At 44.4% G+C, this 16,494-nt stretch overlaps 1 protein-coding gene across 5 annotated transcripts in view; it reads left to right on the plus strand.

Annotated features, from left to right (window-relative positions):
- The window catches only part of SATB2 (SATB homeobox 2), a 132,042-nt gene that overhangs the window by 104,120 nt on the left and 11,428 nt on the right, over positions 1–16,494 (plus strand). For all 5 annotated transcript variants that reach the window (XM_052676391.1, XM_052676393.1, XM_052676392.1 and 2 more), the window contains one exon: positions 3,640–3,837. In XM_052676391.1, the coding sequence (XP_052532351.1) occupies positions 3,640–3,837 (198 nt within the window). The remainder of the gene's footprint in view (positions 1–3,639; positions 3,838–16,494) is intronic.

Raw genomic sequence — 16,494 nt, forward strand, 5'->3', positions numbered from 1 at the left:
TTTAAGAACCTTAGAAGCTGACAGAAAGGGCTGGATTATGCCACCCATACTGACGCATCAAACCCTCCTGGTAACTGGCACACAAGGGGCTGGTTGTGCTGTGTTGTGAGACTTGTGATGTGCAGGGGAAGCACGATCAGAAGCGCAGCGTATCGCAGCTCTGGGGAAGGATGTGTTATTTGTTAGCTTTTTAGAATATGCTCGCGTAAGTTGAATTTACTTGTAATAAAATGAGCTCAGATGTTGTGGATGAGCAAGGGAAAAGGTGGCAAGATAGCATCTTGTTCTTTACTTTTCCTTCTTTCTGCCAATAAATGCAGCTATAGATGAAAATTTGCTGTAAATGGCTGTAGCTCCAAGACTTCTGTATGTTAGCATTTCTTAATTCTTCTGGAAAGCGCTGTGTAACGTACACAGACCCAAAGAAATAAATAAGAGAAAATTAAAAAATTGCGACCAAAAAACCCCAAGTTGATTTTTTTTTAACAGAAAAAGGGGATTTGTGTATTAATAATTCATGAGTTCTCATTGAACATGCACGAAGAAACGGTGCTATTCAATAGAGAATACTGTCATCTGTCACTGTTTTATTTGACATTTACACTTTTTTTTTTTTGCCTGGTACTGCAAAACTTTCTTGGATGGCGTGATAAGATTATTTAAATAAATAACTAAAGAATCCAATGCAGACTTTTCATCTGTACATGGGGAAGGCGGTTACTTGCGATCATAAAGAACATGCGAGTATGCTGCAGTGCCGTGTTTTCTCACATACTAACCCAAGCTATCACCTAGTAAGCGGCCCCGAAAATGGATGGAGTCTTGAATGGAGGGATGAGAGAATGGGTACTCAAATAAATAAAGAGAAAGGTAGGAAAAGAGCAGTGAAAGGAGAGATGTGATGCAGATAGGCATGCGCACGCACGTGGTGGGTACGTGCATCTATGTGTGGGGGTGAGCGAACGATAGCTGTTGTGAAGAAAGCTGCCACAAATACATTGCTGTTACTGGTGGAAAAATAAATATTTATAAATGGCATTGGGGAGATCCAGTGGCACAAAATGTGAGAGAAGACAGGGCATTTAGCACAAAGACAATTCAGAGTTAGGCGCACCTTGCAATTTCTTGCTAATATTAGGCTCATGAAAATCTTTCTGCTCTGTAGGTTAGTTATTATTTATAAAAATCACAGAACCAGCTGATACATTCATAAGCTAATTATTGTAGCAGCTGGGTACACATGGTGCAATATGTCTGAGGCTGTGAAGTATCACAGATTTCTTGGGGCCTGCTGTGGTGGGGGTGTGCTGTTGAAGGCTAGATCCCTTAATCTGATCAGCCAAGCAAATACTTTGTGGGGAAACTGGATTAATATCTCTCTAAATACCATGGATGTGCTTCACCTTCAGAACCAGGCTCCTTTAAACGTGCCATTAGCTTATCTCCTTCGGGGAATTGAGAAGTTCTCAGGTGTCCTCAGGATGACGGTGTCTTTGCCTGGTGCCTGCCTTTGCCAGAAATTAATTTCGTTTGCTCATGTCTGCACACATGGTCACACTGCAGTCTAATCTTTTCCCTAATAGCTCCAAGGTCAGGACCTCGCATGTTGCCAGGCAAATTGAGCGCTACCCTTCTTAAAGACTAATGGCAGCGAGTGCGTTGTCCATAATGAGGCCTGTAGTGTTGCTCTAAGTGATTGTAATGAGCGCCGATTATAATGGGACAGATAAATCAAGATGCAGCCCTTGCTGTTGGGCTGGCTGGGCCAGCTCTCGGGAGTGGAGCCTCCTCCACTGAGGAGCTGGGCAGTCCATGGCCCTTGGGAGAGGGAGAGCCGTTCTGCCGCAGGCCTGGCCTGTGCTGGGCTCGGCTCCAGCAGGTACAGGGCTTTGCCTTTATCTGCTGCTGAAGGATTGGTCCAGGTGCTATGGCATCCCCGGGGAGGTATTAAACATACCTGCATGAAACGTTTGAAACAGTTCTGGTGGAAACTTACTCAGGTCAGTGAAAAGCAGGGAGAAACACGAGTTTGTTTTTTCCACAGATGGTTTGTTTTCCATCTCAAAAATTATTTCCTTTGTATGGCGAAGCCCCCGAGAACTCACCGTGGAACTGTGAGATTTTTTCCCCTTTATTTTCTCCAAATGAAAGTTTATGGGGATTTCTAAGCTGAGGAAGGGGATTGAGGAGTGCTGAGGGCAAGAGATGTGGTCAAACTGAATTGAAATGCAGGCATCACCTGGCTGAGAGATTACCCAAAAACTAGTCAAAATACTTGGAAAAATATAGATTTTTTTTTTTCTTTCCCCTAAGTAAATGATTAGATATCTTGTTTTCATCCTTGCCCCACTACCCCCCAGCCCTCTTAGTTTATTGCAAGAAAAGATCAGGTCTGCACAAATGTGGCCTCTCACTTGTAAAAACAAGGCAGTGTTGTGTTACAGATTAGTTTATAAATCCCTAGTGGCTTCACAGTTCAGTGCCTACAGCTGCTGCAGATGGGCCTGGGTTTTTGTCTCTTCGCTGTGCTGCAGCCGGCAGTTGAAGGAGAAAATGGAATGATCAGGTTATTAACATGTAGGCCGCGAGGAAGAGGCTGCACAATGAGAACAGCTGGTGTTGCTGTCTTGGCTGATGCAGCGGAGATAATCAAATCTTGCCTTTTTTGGGGGGTGAAGGCAGAAGACATAGTGGAGAGTGAGACAAACAACGGCTCATGATATAATATGCAGGGTTTATAATGCATGTTAGAAGTTGTCAATGGCTTACAAGTTGTGATACAATAAAGCAATAAAAAAAAGTCCTGTATGAGCCTCTAATGAACCTGTCTGTTCAGCTTGCTCTTGTCTCTGTTTGGAAAAACACAATTTGGCTACTTGTACTATACGGTTTTAACATTGATCAAGTTACTTTTTAGGTATTGTAAGGTGTCTGTTGAAGTGGCGTCAAACTGCTGAGTTGCAGCTCAAAAATGATGGGTTATAGAGCTACTAGGTAAAATATTTTGACAGGAGTCACTAAGGCGTGTTGACAGCATCCTCAGCATTATCTTCTCGTTTTCTGTCATTTGCATCCTGTCTCCTTGTGCACACGCAGAGGAGAGGCACTGCTGTCCTCAGCCCCACGTGGGCTGGCTGCGTCCCCTCCACAAAGGAGCAGCAACAGACCCATCCCTGGGTGACTGCTGGGGACCTGGGGTCACCCCCACACATGCTTAGAGCATGTGAGGCTGTTCTCCCCTTACAGCTTCTGCCACCTTGCCCTCTGCCTGGCTTTGTGTTTTAGGGTTGTTTCCATCTCCTGAAGTGCTGGCACTTCCTACTGCAGTGCTCTGAGCTCTCAGTCCCTCTGGAGCAGTCCAGAAGGGTTTAGTACAGTGGTAACTTTTTGAGATCCAGTCGCACAAAATGTGAGAGAAGACAGGCATTTAGCACAAAGACAATTCAGAGTTAGTTTCAAACTAACTATTCAACAAAATAGGACTTATAAACTCGATTATTAGTATCACTAGCTGATCCTAATTACGATTATTTCCAACCAGCATCTCTCTTTAAGTCTGCTTTAAGTCTGGATGATGTTCCATTCACATCTAGTTCCTCAGTGCTTAGCGAATTAACTGTGCTGACCCTCCTGTTGCAGGGCTGGCTGTGCGAGCTACTTCGCTGGAAGGAAAACCCAAGTCCAGAAAACCGCACCCTCTGGGAGAACCTCTGCACCATTCGCCGCTTCCTGAATCTGCCTCAGCATGAGAGGGATGTGATCTATGAGGAGGAGTCCAGACATCACCACAGTGAGCGCATGCAGCATGTTGTCCAGCTCACTCCCGAGCCTGTACAGGTCAGAGTGCTAACTTCCTTCTCAAGGAGTTTTTGCAGGGAAACAGCCAGTGGAAGTAGACAAAAGCAACTGGTTTGAGCTTCCCTGTGGTTGGCAAGTTGAGACACACCAATTTATATCTGCCTGTAGGACTGCATGCAAACCTCAGCTCTCAAGGTATAAGCAAGCTCCCTGTGTGAATGCTGCAGCGTGTATGCGAGTGTGTGCAGGTTTGTGTTGGTGGCTCAAGAAGAGAGATGTGCCAGATCATGCCACCACCAACTGCAAGGTCTTCACTGTGATGTCATTGAGTTCCCATCGTGTCAGTAGCTGTGTTGTGACTGAAGCAATTTAGCTGCCTAAAGCTGCTGGCATTTGGAAGAGCACAAATGTGTTCCTCAGCAGCAGCAAGAGCAGGATACAGCTGGTTAGGAAGAGGAGCAGGAGCAGGGTTAGGTCAGCTGTTCCTCCTCACAGAACCTGAGCTCTTTTGATGCCTGCTCTTTAACTGTGTCCAACAGGCAACTGCAGTCATAGTTTGTAGTTTCTCTCTCAGCCTGCCAGGTATCTCTAATAACTAATGAGGCATGTTACAAAACTGAATGTGTGTGGTAGTGGTCAGAAGAGACTCAGGACTGGTCTGAAGTGAGAGCTGGACTTCAAAACTTAAGAGATGCTTTCTTCACTCCACATTTTTGTGAACCCAAAATTTAAAACAGTTACCTGTTTTCATAGTGGAAGGAGAGGTTGTGAGTGTTACTTGCACTTTGGCCATGTTGCCAAACATTAGAGCAGCTGTTGATCTGAAGGCTCTCTGTTAGGTGTTGTTTTAAAAATTAACCAAAATGAATGCTGCTATTCAACTGCAGGGATCTTTCCACAAGACACTTGCAAGTGTCATGAAATCAGTGAGACCTGTGAACAGTAGAGGAAAGGATAAGGCCAGGAATGGGAAGAACTTTCCAGAGAGGCAGATTGTTGGGTGGGTCGGCTCCAGGAACAGTGTGGCAGCTCCAGTTCTGAAAAAGCTTTTTGTTCTTCTGCTCGTTTTAAGTATGTTATCTAGGTTGTCAGCATTCTTTAGTGGTACTTCTGGAGAATGGGGTAGGAAGTAAGGGAATGTTACGGAAACAAGGCCACTGTTGAGAGAGGGCAAAAGTGTGATAGGTGACAGCAGTCAGGATGTAGGGAGGACTGATGTGTGACAGTGGTTGAAGCTCAGGAGAACTTGGGGGGCAGAGACCAAATGAATGAGAAGGGGATGTATATGCTCAATCTAAAAAATCTGGAGTAACGCTTTCCATAGCAGAACATTGTCACTGCTGGCCCTCACAGCCATTTCACCTGATTGTATTGTGCGACGATTGTCAGTCAGCTGTGTTTCTCTCTGATAGTCTCAGGGTTCCTCCTCCCACCTTTTCTCTCCCCCTTATGGTTTGGTCACAACTTGCACTGCAGTGTGACCCTTGCTGTGAACCCTTGTATTCAGCCTATGCTCTTTGTCTCTGCTCTTGTTCTGCTGCTGCTAGAACTGTTGCGAACAATCTATTCACCTTTCTCAAAGGTGGGAGGTTTTCCCATTTAGTCCTGCCACTCTTAAAACACCTTTGTCTCACCAAGATTAATTATTGCCTACTTCGGTCTCCTTTGTCTCTTCTGCTGTTGACTTCCTCTTTGATCTTCATTTTGTCTTTGCCTAGAAGAAAAAAAAAATTGTGGTTCCTGGTTTTCAGATTCTCAAAGCTTTACAGTACAGGAAGTGCTGTAAGTAATTAATACTGCAAGTTTTGGCTTCGATGTTCCCAAAAGTTTGTGAGATCTTGAAGGCAAGGAACTACAGAAGGGTAAAGGGCTGAGATAATACATGAGAAGATGACTAGAATTGCGTAATTTGAACAAATTAATCCAGTTGTGGTGCCCACACCGAGCAGGAAATATCCTCTAAGGGATAGTGTGAAGAAAAAGTTTCCTTGAGCTCTCATTGGTGACCTTGTTGATTAGCCTACTTTCTAAGTCTTCTGCATATCACTTAGCTGTGTAGGGCAGGTTGGCTCTTCTGAGTGACACGTTACAGTGCATTGGAATGTGATGCATTTGTATTTGTCAGCAAGTTACAAAGCCATGGATTAATTATTTATTACAGTCAAAATATGAAAAATGAAGAAAAATAAATGGAACCAGCTGGCAACTACATAAAACAAAACTCTGGAGACCTTGGTATATGGTTGATACGGTAGGCTTGTGTTTTGAGGGCGTTGCATTTTAGAGCTATGTTTGCCCATCCAAAAAGCCCAGTAGGCTTCTGCATGGCATGCTACACCAGTGCAAGACACAGGAGGCTCAGTGTCCACCTGCTACCTACTGCACCAAGCAGTTTTTGTGCCATTTTCAGTCTCTGAGACTTGAATTGTTTCAGGCAGCAAGGTTAGTTCTTTGGCTTTGCTGCAAGGGTCAGTATTAGGTAATTAGCTGTGAAGAATCAAAGACAGCAGCAAGAGACATAAAACAGAGGTCCTCACACTTGCAGTCGCTGGAGATTTTGTGACACTTTACATAAGGGTAGGGGTCTTGGGCTCAACTCCTGGCCAAACTCCAGGCCAAGTAATTACATTCTGCCTATCTAAAATTCCCTCTGTAGTGTCAAACGGGGAAGCAATGCTCATTTCCTTCTCAAAGCAGTGGTGGGTGCAGAGTGTCTGTTGTGGTGCCATTGTGCATTTTAGCAGAGGTAGAAACATTGAAGAGCTGCAGAAGCTGCCCTACTTTGCTTTGCAGACTTTGCTAGTGAAAAGTGCACTGTAAATCAGGCCTTTACGTGCAGCCTTGATGTCACGATGACAAACCTTTGAAGGAAGTATGAGTAGCAGTGCTGAAAATAATAGCAGGTGTAGTGCTGTAACACTGAAGCAGGCAGGAGTCTCTTACCTCTGTTTTCTTTCTGCTTAGCCCTTCTTCCTGCCTGCTGTGAAAGACTTGGTGTGTGTACGGTGTACGGTAGTTTGTTCCTGATGCTTGAGTCTCTCTCTCCTCCAGTGATGAGGCAGAGCCTGAAATCGGGCTGCCCCATGCTGTTGCCAGAGCACCCTGCAACCACAGCCAAGCCCTTGCTCCTCTGTGGTGCCCACATCTCTCCATCAGGCTGGAAGAACCTACTGGTTGTCATCGTGAGGCACGGCCAAACAAAAGAGAGTGGATGTATCAAGTATAGCCTTTTCCCAGCACTGCTTCTTGGAAATGGCAAAGAGTTCATTGTGCTGGGCTCTGTGTAGTTCATGTGGTGATTAGGGGCTTGGGCACACCTTCAGTGAGGGGATCACCCTGAGGCTGCTGTGGTTTCTGTACAGTCACGGCAAGGTGAGTCCAGTGGGGCAGTCGTAGTGCTGTGGAAGTTGGACGGAACTTGGCTCCTGATGTTTGAGGGACTCCTGTGTAGTTCTCCTGTGGTAGGTTGTTGCCCTCTGTTCTGTGGCACTAGCCCATGCCTCACTGTTTAGTTTCAGGCTTGGTACTTTACAAAGAAACATTTTTTTTTTTCTCTTCCATTAGATTTTTCCTGTCAGCCATATATTAGGCCATTTAATTATATATTTTCCTATTTCTGAAATGAAAAATGTGTGCAGTGGAAGCTTAAAGCACAAGGAATTCTTCCCTGCACACTTGATTTATTTGTTATTGTGTGGAGAAGTCATAAAATCTGAGCCCTGTGGAGCTCTGTGACATGGCAGTGCTCTCTGGCAGCACTGCGTGTGACCATATGGACATGCTGGGGCATGGACTTTCCTACACACGCCAATTGCAGAGCATCCACGCTGCACCTACACAGTGCTGTGCATTGCTGTGCAGGCCGACACAGCCTGCCACAGCCTCAGCTATGCACTGAGTGGCTCTTCGCCCTCCAATTCTGTGCAGTATGTTGCCATCAATGTGTTCTGCTGTGGGACTAAGGGGACCCGTGAGCTTGTGCCTAGCTGGATCCCACAAATACTTCACCTCTGATTTATAGAGTGTCCCAAGTCACAGGCTGCTAGGGATGAGAGGCATGCTGGAAAGCAGCATTGTATTTTTGCAGTCTTCTCATCCCCTTCCGCCACCGTCAGGTGTGGGATCCTGACTGGAACTTTGATCTGGCCCAGCCTGGCTCTTTTTACACAGATTTGCTGGACAGCCACTTTGCAGCAAGCAGTCTTCACACTTCTGTGTTCAGCTTCCTGCTCTGCACAGGTGAGACTGCCCTGTCATGCTTTCTGTTCCTCGCCAAATCCCACTGCTCCCAGCTGTTCACTGGCATTGGACCTTCGTAGCACGTTGATGCTGAGAGGTGCCTCCAGCCCTTTCCTGCTGCTAACCAGGGATTTGGTGTTTGTTACAGACATGCCGGGACACAGTAAATCTAATTTCTCTCCCTTCTCCCACTATTTGTCTGCTGTATACAAGGTGACCACTCTGGAGAATAGCCGTGTTGCCTGACACTTTAATATGGTGCTAATTCATTGTTAATTGCTGGGGCAGAGAAACCTGACTCAGTTGGGAAAATGATGAATGAAGCTGTTGTCTCTGGAGTGTTAGGGTGGATAAGCCATTTGCCTGGAGCCATGAGCCACCACTACAGCAAAGTACCTGCTATTTCAAAAGCAGGGAAACCTCGCCTTTCATTTCCTGCATAAGATGTCAGAGAATCTTCTGAAGCTGGTAGGTACATGCTGATTTAAGAGCAGTCAGATGGTGGCTTTAAAGAAGCGGGAATGGTTTTCACATACTTTCTGATATGTTGTTACTTTGGTAGCTTTATAAAAAATTATATCCTTCCACTTTTTTTTTTTTTTTTTTCTCTGAAGCTTTGATTTAGACAAATCTGGCAATTTATAATAGCTCAGATTGTAAATCATGGAGGAGTATTAGTAAATAAAGGAAGGCATGAAAGAAAGCTGTAGGAAAGCTCTTTTGTGCTGTGTGTTCATTGCAAACATTGTAGTCTTTCTTTAAATATGCAGAAAATAGCATACTGCAGAACTATAAGAAATACTAATTTTGTCATCTTTTTGAGGGATGGAAGGGAACAAATATTTTAGACAAGACAATGAACTACAAAACAACAGAACATGGAGCCCTAGTAAAAATGGGTCAAGGCAAGTGGTGATGGCAAACCAATGAAACTAATTTCATATTCTCTTTCTAGAAGTAATAAAGAAGGGAATGAACAGCACAGTAGTGCTTCCTAATGAAATGTCTAATTCTAAACAGCATCTTAGAGTTCATGGGTCACACAGTACATAGCATGCAGATGGGAAAAAGAGCAATACTTAAATTTTCTTCTTTTAAAAATAATATCAATTAATAATACTTAGGCAGTCATAGATAATGAGTGAAGCAAAGCTGTGTTATTCCACTGAGGAGCACAGCGTGTTTACTAATTTTTAGGATGATGTTCACAGTTCTTACTATGTTTGTGTGTGTTACAGCAGATTTTATATACAGAAGTCAGGACTGGGTTATCAGGGAAACCCAGACAGAAACTGCTTTCCCAAAGCTGCCAGCTCTCTGACTTGGTGCTTGGTTTTATCTAGCCCTGGTTTTGGTGGGTGATGTCCTGTGGTTCATCGTTAAGGTCTGCACCCTCATGTTTTCATGTTTTTGCTTGTTGGTTGTTTCTCTGCATCCGACAGACAGACAATAAATTATACCCGCTGCTTTTTGTTTCTGCCATCTCCCCGTGGTTGGCAGTGATGTCTGCTCAGACGGAGTGACCAAGACAAGTTGTACCCAGAAAGCCCAGGTGGACTTTTAGAGGTATTTGTATCACAAGTTGATTTATTCCACTTGGGAAGCTCAGAGCTTTGGTTTCAGTAGACTGCACGTGGAGTATTTATTTTCTCTTTCATTTAGATCTTTGGGGGAAAACATGTCACAGTTAGACCTGTCAATTTAGGGACTGCAGAATATCTGCCCTCCTCAATTTTTACCTTTACCTTTCTTATGAGAAGGAAGAATAATGCTCTGTATTGATATCTCCTTTCAGTTTAAACCACTGAAAAATGACTGAAAGCAGAGTGACTCTGAGAGGCTGGGTGGGTGTGCTGGGCCATGCCCTCCAGCAGGCTGTATGTGTGAAGCCCTCCTGGACCGCAGCCCCTGAACTGCTCGCTGGTGCTGCTGCGGTGCTGTGGCAGATGTACCGTGTTGGTAGCAAGCTCTGGCTGCTCGTCCATCCAAATGTGTGGATGCTTGGTGAACATTCTGGTGTCCAGTTTTTCCCACAGTCGGCGGTGGCTCAGGAACCTAGTGCAAGTTCTGACAAGGGCAGTAGGAGCACATATCTGACAGTGAGCCCCTTATATTTGGCTCTGAGGTATCCGATACAGTTTCTTATGATTGACAGTTATCTTGATCGCAGTGGAAAGCTGCTGAGCTTTAACTGCTACAGCCAAACCTACCTATTGCACCTTCTCAGCTGTTTCTGCTTAGTGTGGATATCTAATCTACTGCTGATTTGTATTAACTTTAAGCCCATGATTCTCCTTATAACGATAGTGAGGAAGTGCACTTGCAGTTGAAGCAATACTGCTTCTGCTCTGAAATTAAATTTAGGTTTATTAATCCATTTGAGCCTAGAAATGGGAGCTTAGTTGGATAGTTTTATTTTTTCAAAGCTGGTGGTTTTAGCCTCACCGAAGGTGTAGCCCCAGTACACCAGAAGACTCTCAGAGCTGCGTGGCCACCTCAGTGCCACCTGCTCCCACTCACCCCATTTGGTGCAGAACAGACCAAGGGCAGGGACCGAGCGAGGTGGAAGTGCCCAGTGGCGAGCTGCCTGCCCGGCCAGCTACTTTACAGAGCTCCCGCAGCTCTGCTCCTGCTGCCCCAGCTCCTGCAAGGGGCTGCTTGAGGCAGAAAGCCATTCAAAACCTGAACGTGCCGACCTAGTGCTATGGAGACTTGGCAGGAACCGGCAGGGTGATGTTGGTCTGATGCGTCATCTCTTCAGCAAATTACACTGCTGTAGCTTTGGCTCCTGCCGTCTCACCCTTTTGCCTTTCACACACAATTTGGCCAGGTTTGGCCCTCATTTCTTCCAGTGCTGGCCCTGTTATAAATGCTAAGCTGCCAGTGTTGTAAAGAGTCGTGGTAGGTTGAGGATGAGCAAACATCCCAGGCAAGATTACTGAATAAAGCTCTTTAAATTCACATAACCTTTGAAGCTTGTGCTGGCTGGCAGCAGGCAAATCTGGAAGGCTGAAAAGCTGCTGGCCGAGCCTCCATTCCATTTATGTTGGAAAATGTTTGCAGTTAAAAACGTTGCTCTTTTTCATTTTAATAGTCCCTGAATGCTCTCTGTTCCTCGCATTTGTATATAAATGATAATATCGGGCTTTAGAGCTATGTGTTTATAGGCTATTGGTTGCAGGCAGCATTTTATTCTCTGGCTCCTTACAGAAGTCTTAGGATAAAGTTAAGAGTCCCGGATCACTGCAGCTGGCCTTTGTGTACAATTACAAAAATTATATGGGGAGGGAAACAATATTGTACTGTGCTGTCCGAGCACATTGCCCTGTTTGTCCCCCAAAGATCTCCGAGAGTGAGCGAGCCGCTCTTCCTCTCCTGTTGCACAGTGTCCCCTCAGAAAACTGCAGCTTCTGGGCAGTGCTGGGAGTCAGGTAACAGCGGAGCAGGAAATAGATGCTCAGTCTCGCTGCCCTGGGCCAGTCTGGTAATACATTTGTTAGTGTGAATTTCTCTCTCTCCTTTTTTTTTTTCTTTTTTTTAAATTTGGATTGGCTGGAAATGCCCAGAAACTACAATATGTGCTGGGACTGGCTTTTTTCAGGGACAGTGTGCTGTGTATACACATTGTCCCATGTCTGTATGGACTTTTATAGGAATTACAGATTGAAACGGGAAATGTTTCTGTGTATGCACTATTCTCACACATCAAGTATCCAAAAGTACAGTAGCACATATTTTTTCTCACAGTCATCTATGCTTACAGTGTTTCAAAGAATATTCCAAAATATCTTGGCACAGACAGAGCGAAGCTGTTTGCAAGATCCCTAGCTGTGGAACAACAAAGGCTACATTCTGAACACACATCACACATGACTTTAATAAAAGTCTTAAACAAAAATCAGATAATGTATTTAGAAAATTGCACTTCACAATGTATGATGCTGCTCACATTGTGGAAGGAGGCAGGTATCCCCTTCTGCCTCCCTCCCAGTGTCTTTTCCCCAGTTCTGCTTGCATCTTCACATTTTGAATTAGAACATTAAAGAAAAAGGATGTTTTTAAATACATATGAATACATTTTAAAGCCACTGACCAGTGATTTGGGACTAACTCAAATCGTGCAGTGCCTAACTTCAGAAGGACGTGGTGTCCAGAAACCGAGGAATACAGGCACGTATGAGGTGTCTCTCATGGAACATTTGGAAGATTGAAAATCAGAAATCATTATGAATCTCTCTCTAGTACATATGACAAAAAGGATGTGGTGAGTTGCAGAACACGTCCTGGGTAGTACAGACCCAGCAATCTCATTAACCTCATGTCAGAAAACATTCCTTGGTTTCCAGTTTGGACCAACTTTATTTTATTTTTAACATCAGAGTGGAAAGTGCTGTTGACAACCTTAAACTTCCTAGTGCTTCTTCTCAAATTCATGGTTTGTGTTATGATCCTTCTATTAGTCTGTGCTGTTTGATTCAAGGCACACAGGCAGGGAGGTCTAGAAAGAGCCCTTTCTTTCCTGCCAGAAGTCCCGTCACGTGGAATTAGAGAAGAAAGGTTTCATGCAGACCCATAGGTTAGACGAGAAACATGCAGGACATGGTAGAAGTACAGCAGCTTTCTGCCCATGAGAAATAAGAGCTCACTCCTTTGCTATACTCAGTTGAGAGGGGCTGTGGTGGCAGCTGTGGATCCACCCAGCTGCAGCAGGAGACACTCTGAAATGCCGGGACTCAAAGGCCTCTTAAAAAGATCTGTCTGGACAACACTGCACTAGTTAAGTGCTAAGTTATTATTATTATTTATTATTTATTTCCTCTCCTATTTCTTCTCTTACCAAACAAGCAGGAAATGTCTTTGTTCTTTCATTTTAGAAGTGAAATAAACGTATTCCCTGCAGCTTTTGAAATTTTCATAATCCATAATAAATAAAATCATATCTAATAGCATAACTGCTTTCAATTGGCAATGTGATCTAGATGCATTGCAATGGCAGAAACATAAATAGTTACAGCCTCTGAAAGCCTACTTCCTATTTGCTAAATATACTTGGCTCGCTTTAAATTCCTTTGTGTGCAGTCATTAATACAATCCTCTTTGACAGCATTTAATTAAAGTGCTTTTCTCTATTAAATTCATTAAAACTTTTTTTTTATATACAACTGTTTCCCAGACACTGAATGTTAAGGACCTGTAGGCCTCTCTTTAAATAACTTCTCTCTCCTTGTTGTAAATTGTTAATTAAATTTTACTTAGACTGTTTAAAGATGGCTTGGAAAAGAGAGACAGATTTCAGGATATGGTCTCAATCATGTCTGACTTTTTTTAACACAATTTTTTCCATGTTGCTGTAGACTGTGTGTTATATTGTTTATGAATGTTCCTGGAACCACACAAAGAAATATCCTTAAAACCTCATTCCTATTTAACTTCAAAAATTTACATCTTTTTCGTGCAATTTCACAGCCTAAGAGGGGGAGTAAGGAGGGAGGAGCTGCTCAGTATTAATAGATTATTGACAGTTTAATGTCTTGGCACCTAGACAGCCCATAAGGTATAATAAACAGGAAGCTGTCTGTTGTGAGAGCAGTCAATAGCGTATTCAATCAGAACCTTTCAGTTAATTGCTGGTTGACCTCAGAGATTTCCTTTAAGTGAAACTGTCCTTTGCTCAGATCTCATCTGGTTTTCAGAGTTTAATTTCAGAATGCCCTATCCATATGGTAGCTTACGCGTGCGATCCCGCCCGCGTTTCTGCTTTGCTCCCAAGCACGGCATCGCAGGAACCAGCGCCTGCCTGGAGCTTCACAGGACACGAGGACATGCATTGTGTGCGGCCCCTCTGAGGGCTGCGAGCGTGGCCAGAGCCAGCGCAGTCCCCAGGAGAGCGCCGGGGCTGCGGGTGTGGGCTCTGTGCTGTGCGGGGAAGCCTGCGGAGCACCGGTGGCAGCCCCAGCCTGCGGCTGGGACACGCGGTGTGGCGTGCCGGTGGGCACCAGCAGCACAACTCGTGCAGGTGGGGTTGAACAGCACTGTTGGAAGTTATTGCAAAGTGGCTGAGCTGTTTTCTAGTGTTTTTGAATAGAGCTTGGCATGCAGCAACAGAGGAAAGGGCTGGCATTACTGCACTCACACCCGACCCCGCTACACATCGTTGGTACACACTGCCCGGCTCCCTGGCACAAGCACAAACCCAGGCTCATTTGTACTTTGCTTCCCTAATTTCTGTACTTAACTGTTCTAATTTTTTTTGATTGTGTATCTTGATGAGATCTAGATAAGCTACAAAGGCAAGCAGGCAGGAAACCGCACGGGCAGGCCCAGACCCTGACTAACTGGAAACCGTCTGCTTACTCAGGGGAAGCCAGCATGGAAATCTCTTGTAGCAAGACTGCTGTTTGGGTTTCTCTTCTTTCCCTCCAACAGTTGCCTCCGAGTGTGTTTTTTCCCTAAGTGTGATGAAGGAGGGTCAGCTGCAGCAGCCCTCACTTGGGTTTCCCAGTGGCAGCAAGCACTACTCTGTGAAGGAAATCCTTCTGCACCACAGCTCGCTTCATTTACTTTCCATTCAGGCAGGAGACCTTCTTTTTGTCTCTAGATCTTGCAGCAATTCTGTCTTCTAGCCACTTATCATGAGTTCAGACTGTGGTTTGCTGAAAGAAGTATTATTACTTTTAATCTCTAATTTTGCCCTGGGTTTCATTGATTTCTGTGGTTGTCTTTGTCTGTCAGCAAAGAACAAACTGCTTATGTGTTTTTAATGTCCTGATTAGCACCAGGAAGCACTGCTGACTTGGAGTTATGTTGCTCCTGCTGTCCCCTTGTTTAAATGAGATGAGGCTTAAGAACGCCAAGTGGCTCTGCTTGGGGTCCATTTAGGCTCAGTGTGGTTCCCTCACTGAGGGAGGCTATAAATTTCTGGGATTCATGAGTGTCAAAAAGGTGATGAGGAATAGTGGTAAGATGATGCCTCCTCTCCTGGAACATTCAAATGATGGAAGAGGCTTTCTGGAGAGGGTAGAACAAAATATAGTGAGACAAACTGGAACTGAGGATAAGATCCCATATATGTCTGTGTCCCTCTGGAACATACACGCTTCATGCCGACATGTCCCTGGCCAGAGATATTCAGAGGTACTTTATGGCTTTATCAGGCTTACTGACCAAGCTGCTAATCAGTGTTACACAGACCAACAGGCTCCCACATGCAGTAAAAATCATAAGCTTTATTGGATTTTGAGATAGGAAAGACTCACATCCTGTTCCTTTTATAAACTGTGCTACATTTCATTCTTACCCACCAGTACACCTCTTTGTAAATACAACCATGAAGTCTGTAGGAAGTTAGATGGCTGTGAATTTCCATCCTTGGTGGTATGGCCCAGAGCTATGGAGGTGCTTGAGCTGAGTGTAAGAAATTGCTGATATTTCTGAACCACAGTAAGAAGAAAAGAGTTGGTGCTTTTAAATTTATTTTCTGTTAAAATAGGGAAAAAAAATTTGCAGCAGTTTGGAACAACATAATGCTTTAAAGGAAAATGGAAAGGTAGAATTTGAAGACCAAAAGTTTTTCTGAATAAATGCAGCTACAATATGCTGTTTCATGAAAAATGCCTGAATGGCTGCTTGAACTCTGTCTGAATATTTCCCCCTCCATCAGGCCAGCAGCTTGGCAAAGTAGGCTTCATTTAGGCAATATCTGTCACTCGGTCAGAATTTTTGACTGAAAGAGAGATGTTTGGCAGAAAAAAGCCGTGTAGTTCTTATCTTAATAAAGCAAAGAATGATCTTTCACATTTCTAGCAAAAGCCCAGGCTCTTCACACGCAGATCTGTGCACGCTGCGGGCTTGTGTCAGCCTGGGTCTTTCCTTTGCAGTTGGATGTGTGGGGCCGTGCAGGGGGCTGGCCAGTCAGCAGGGCTCTCCTTGGAGGCAGTGAAAAATCTGGAGATGGTTCCCAGTGCCACAACGTCTTGCCCTCTGTTGTTCTACATAGTAACCCATTTTATTAAAAATGAACAAGTACCTTTTATTCCCCAATCACATATATTCTTGAACTGTAAAGAGAAACTGCAGGTGCTTCAGATAGGAGACTTTCTGTAAAGCCTTTTTCTTCCAGCACCCAAAGCCCACGAAATAGGTGCAGGTCAGGGCAGAGAGCCACCAAGAGCGCTTACACTGGCTCAGCTCCCTCAGCTGCCAGAGGTGCCCACCTTTTGAAAAGTGTAACCAGGAAGACAAAGGATTTCACATCTAATTCTGCAAAGCCTCCCACCCTCAGTGCCCCAGTCTGTGGGCCAGGATGTACTTCGGCCATTTGATTTTCTTTACCCGGTTTCAAGCTAAGGGTATAATAAAGCACGTTATGCCAGTTGCATGTGTGGCATTGCTGGATATTTTGCCGTTTACCATGGTAGTTGATTATAATGCACTTTTAAAGACATACTTTCTTAAAAA

Source organism: Tympanuchus pallidicinctus, unplaced genomic scaffold (assembly GCF_026119805.1).
Source record: "Tympanuchus pallidicinctus isolate F22 unplaced genomic scaffold, pur_lepc_1.0 scaffold15, whole genome shotgun sequence".
In the NCBI taxonomy this organism is placed as follows: domain Eukaryota; kingdom Metazoa; phylum Chordata; class Aves; order Galliformes; family Phasianidae; genus Tympanuchus; species Tympanuchus pallidicinctus.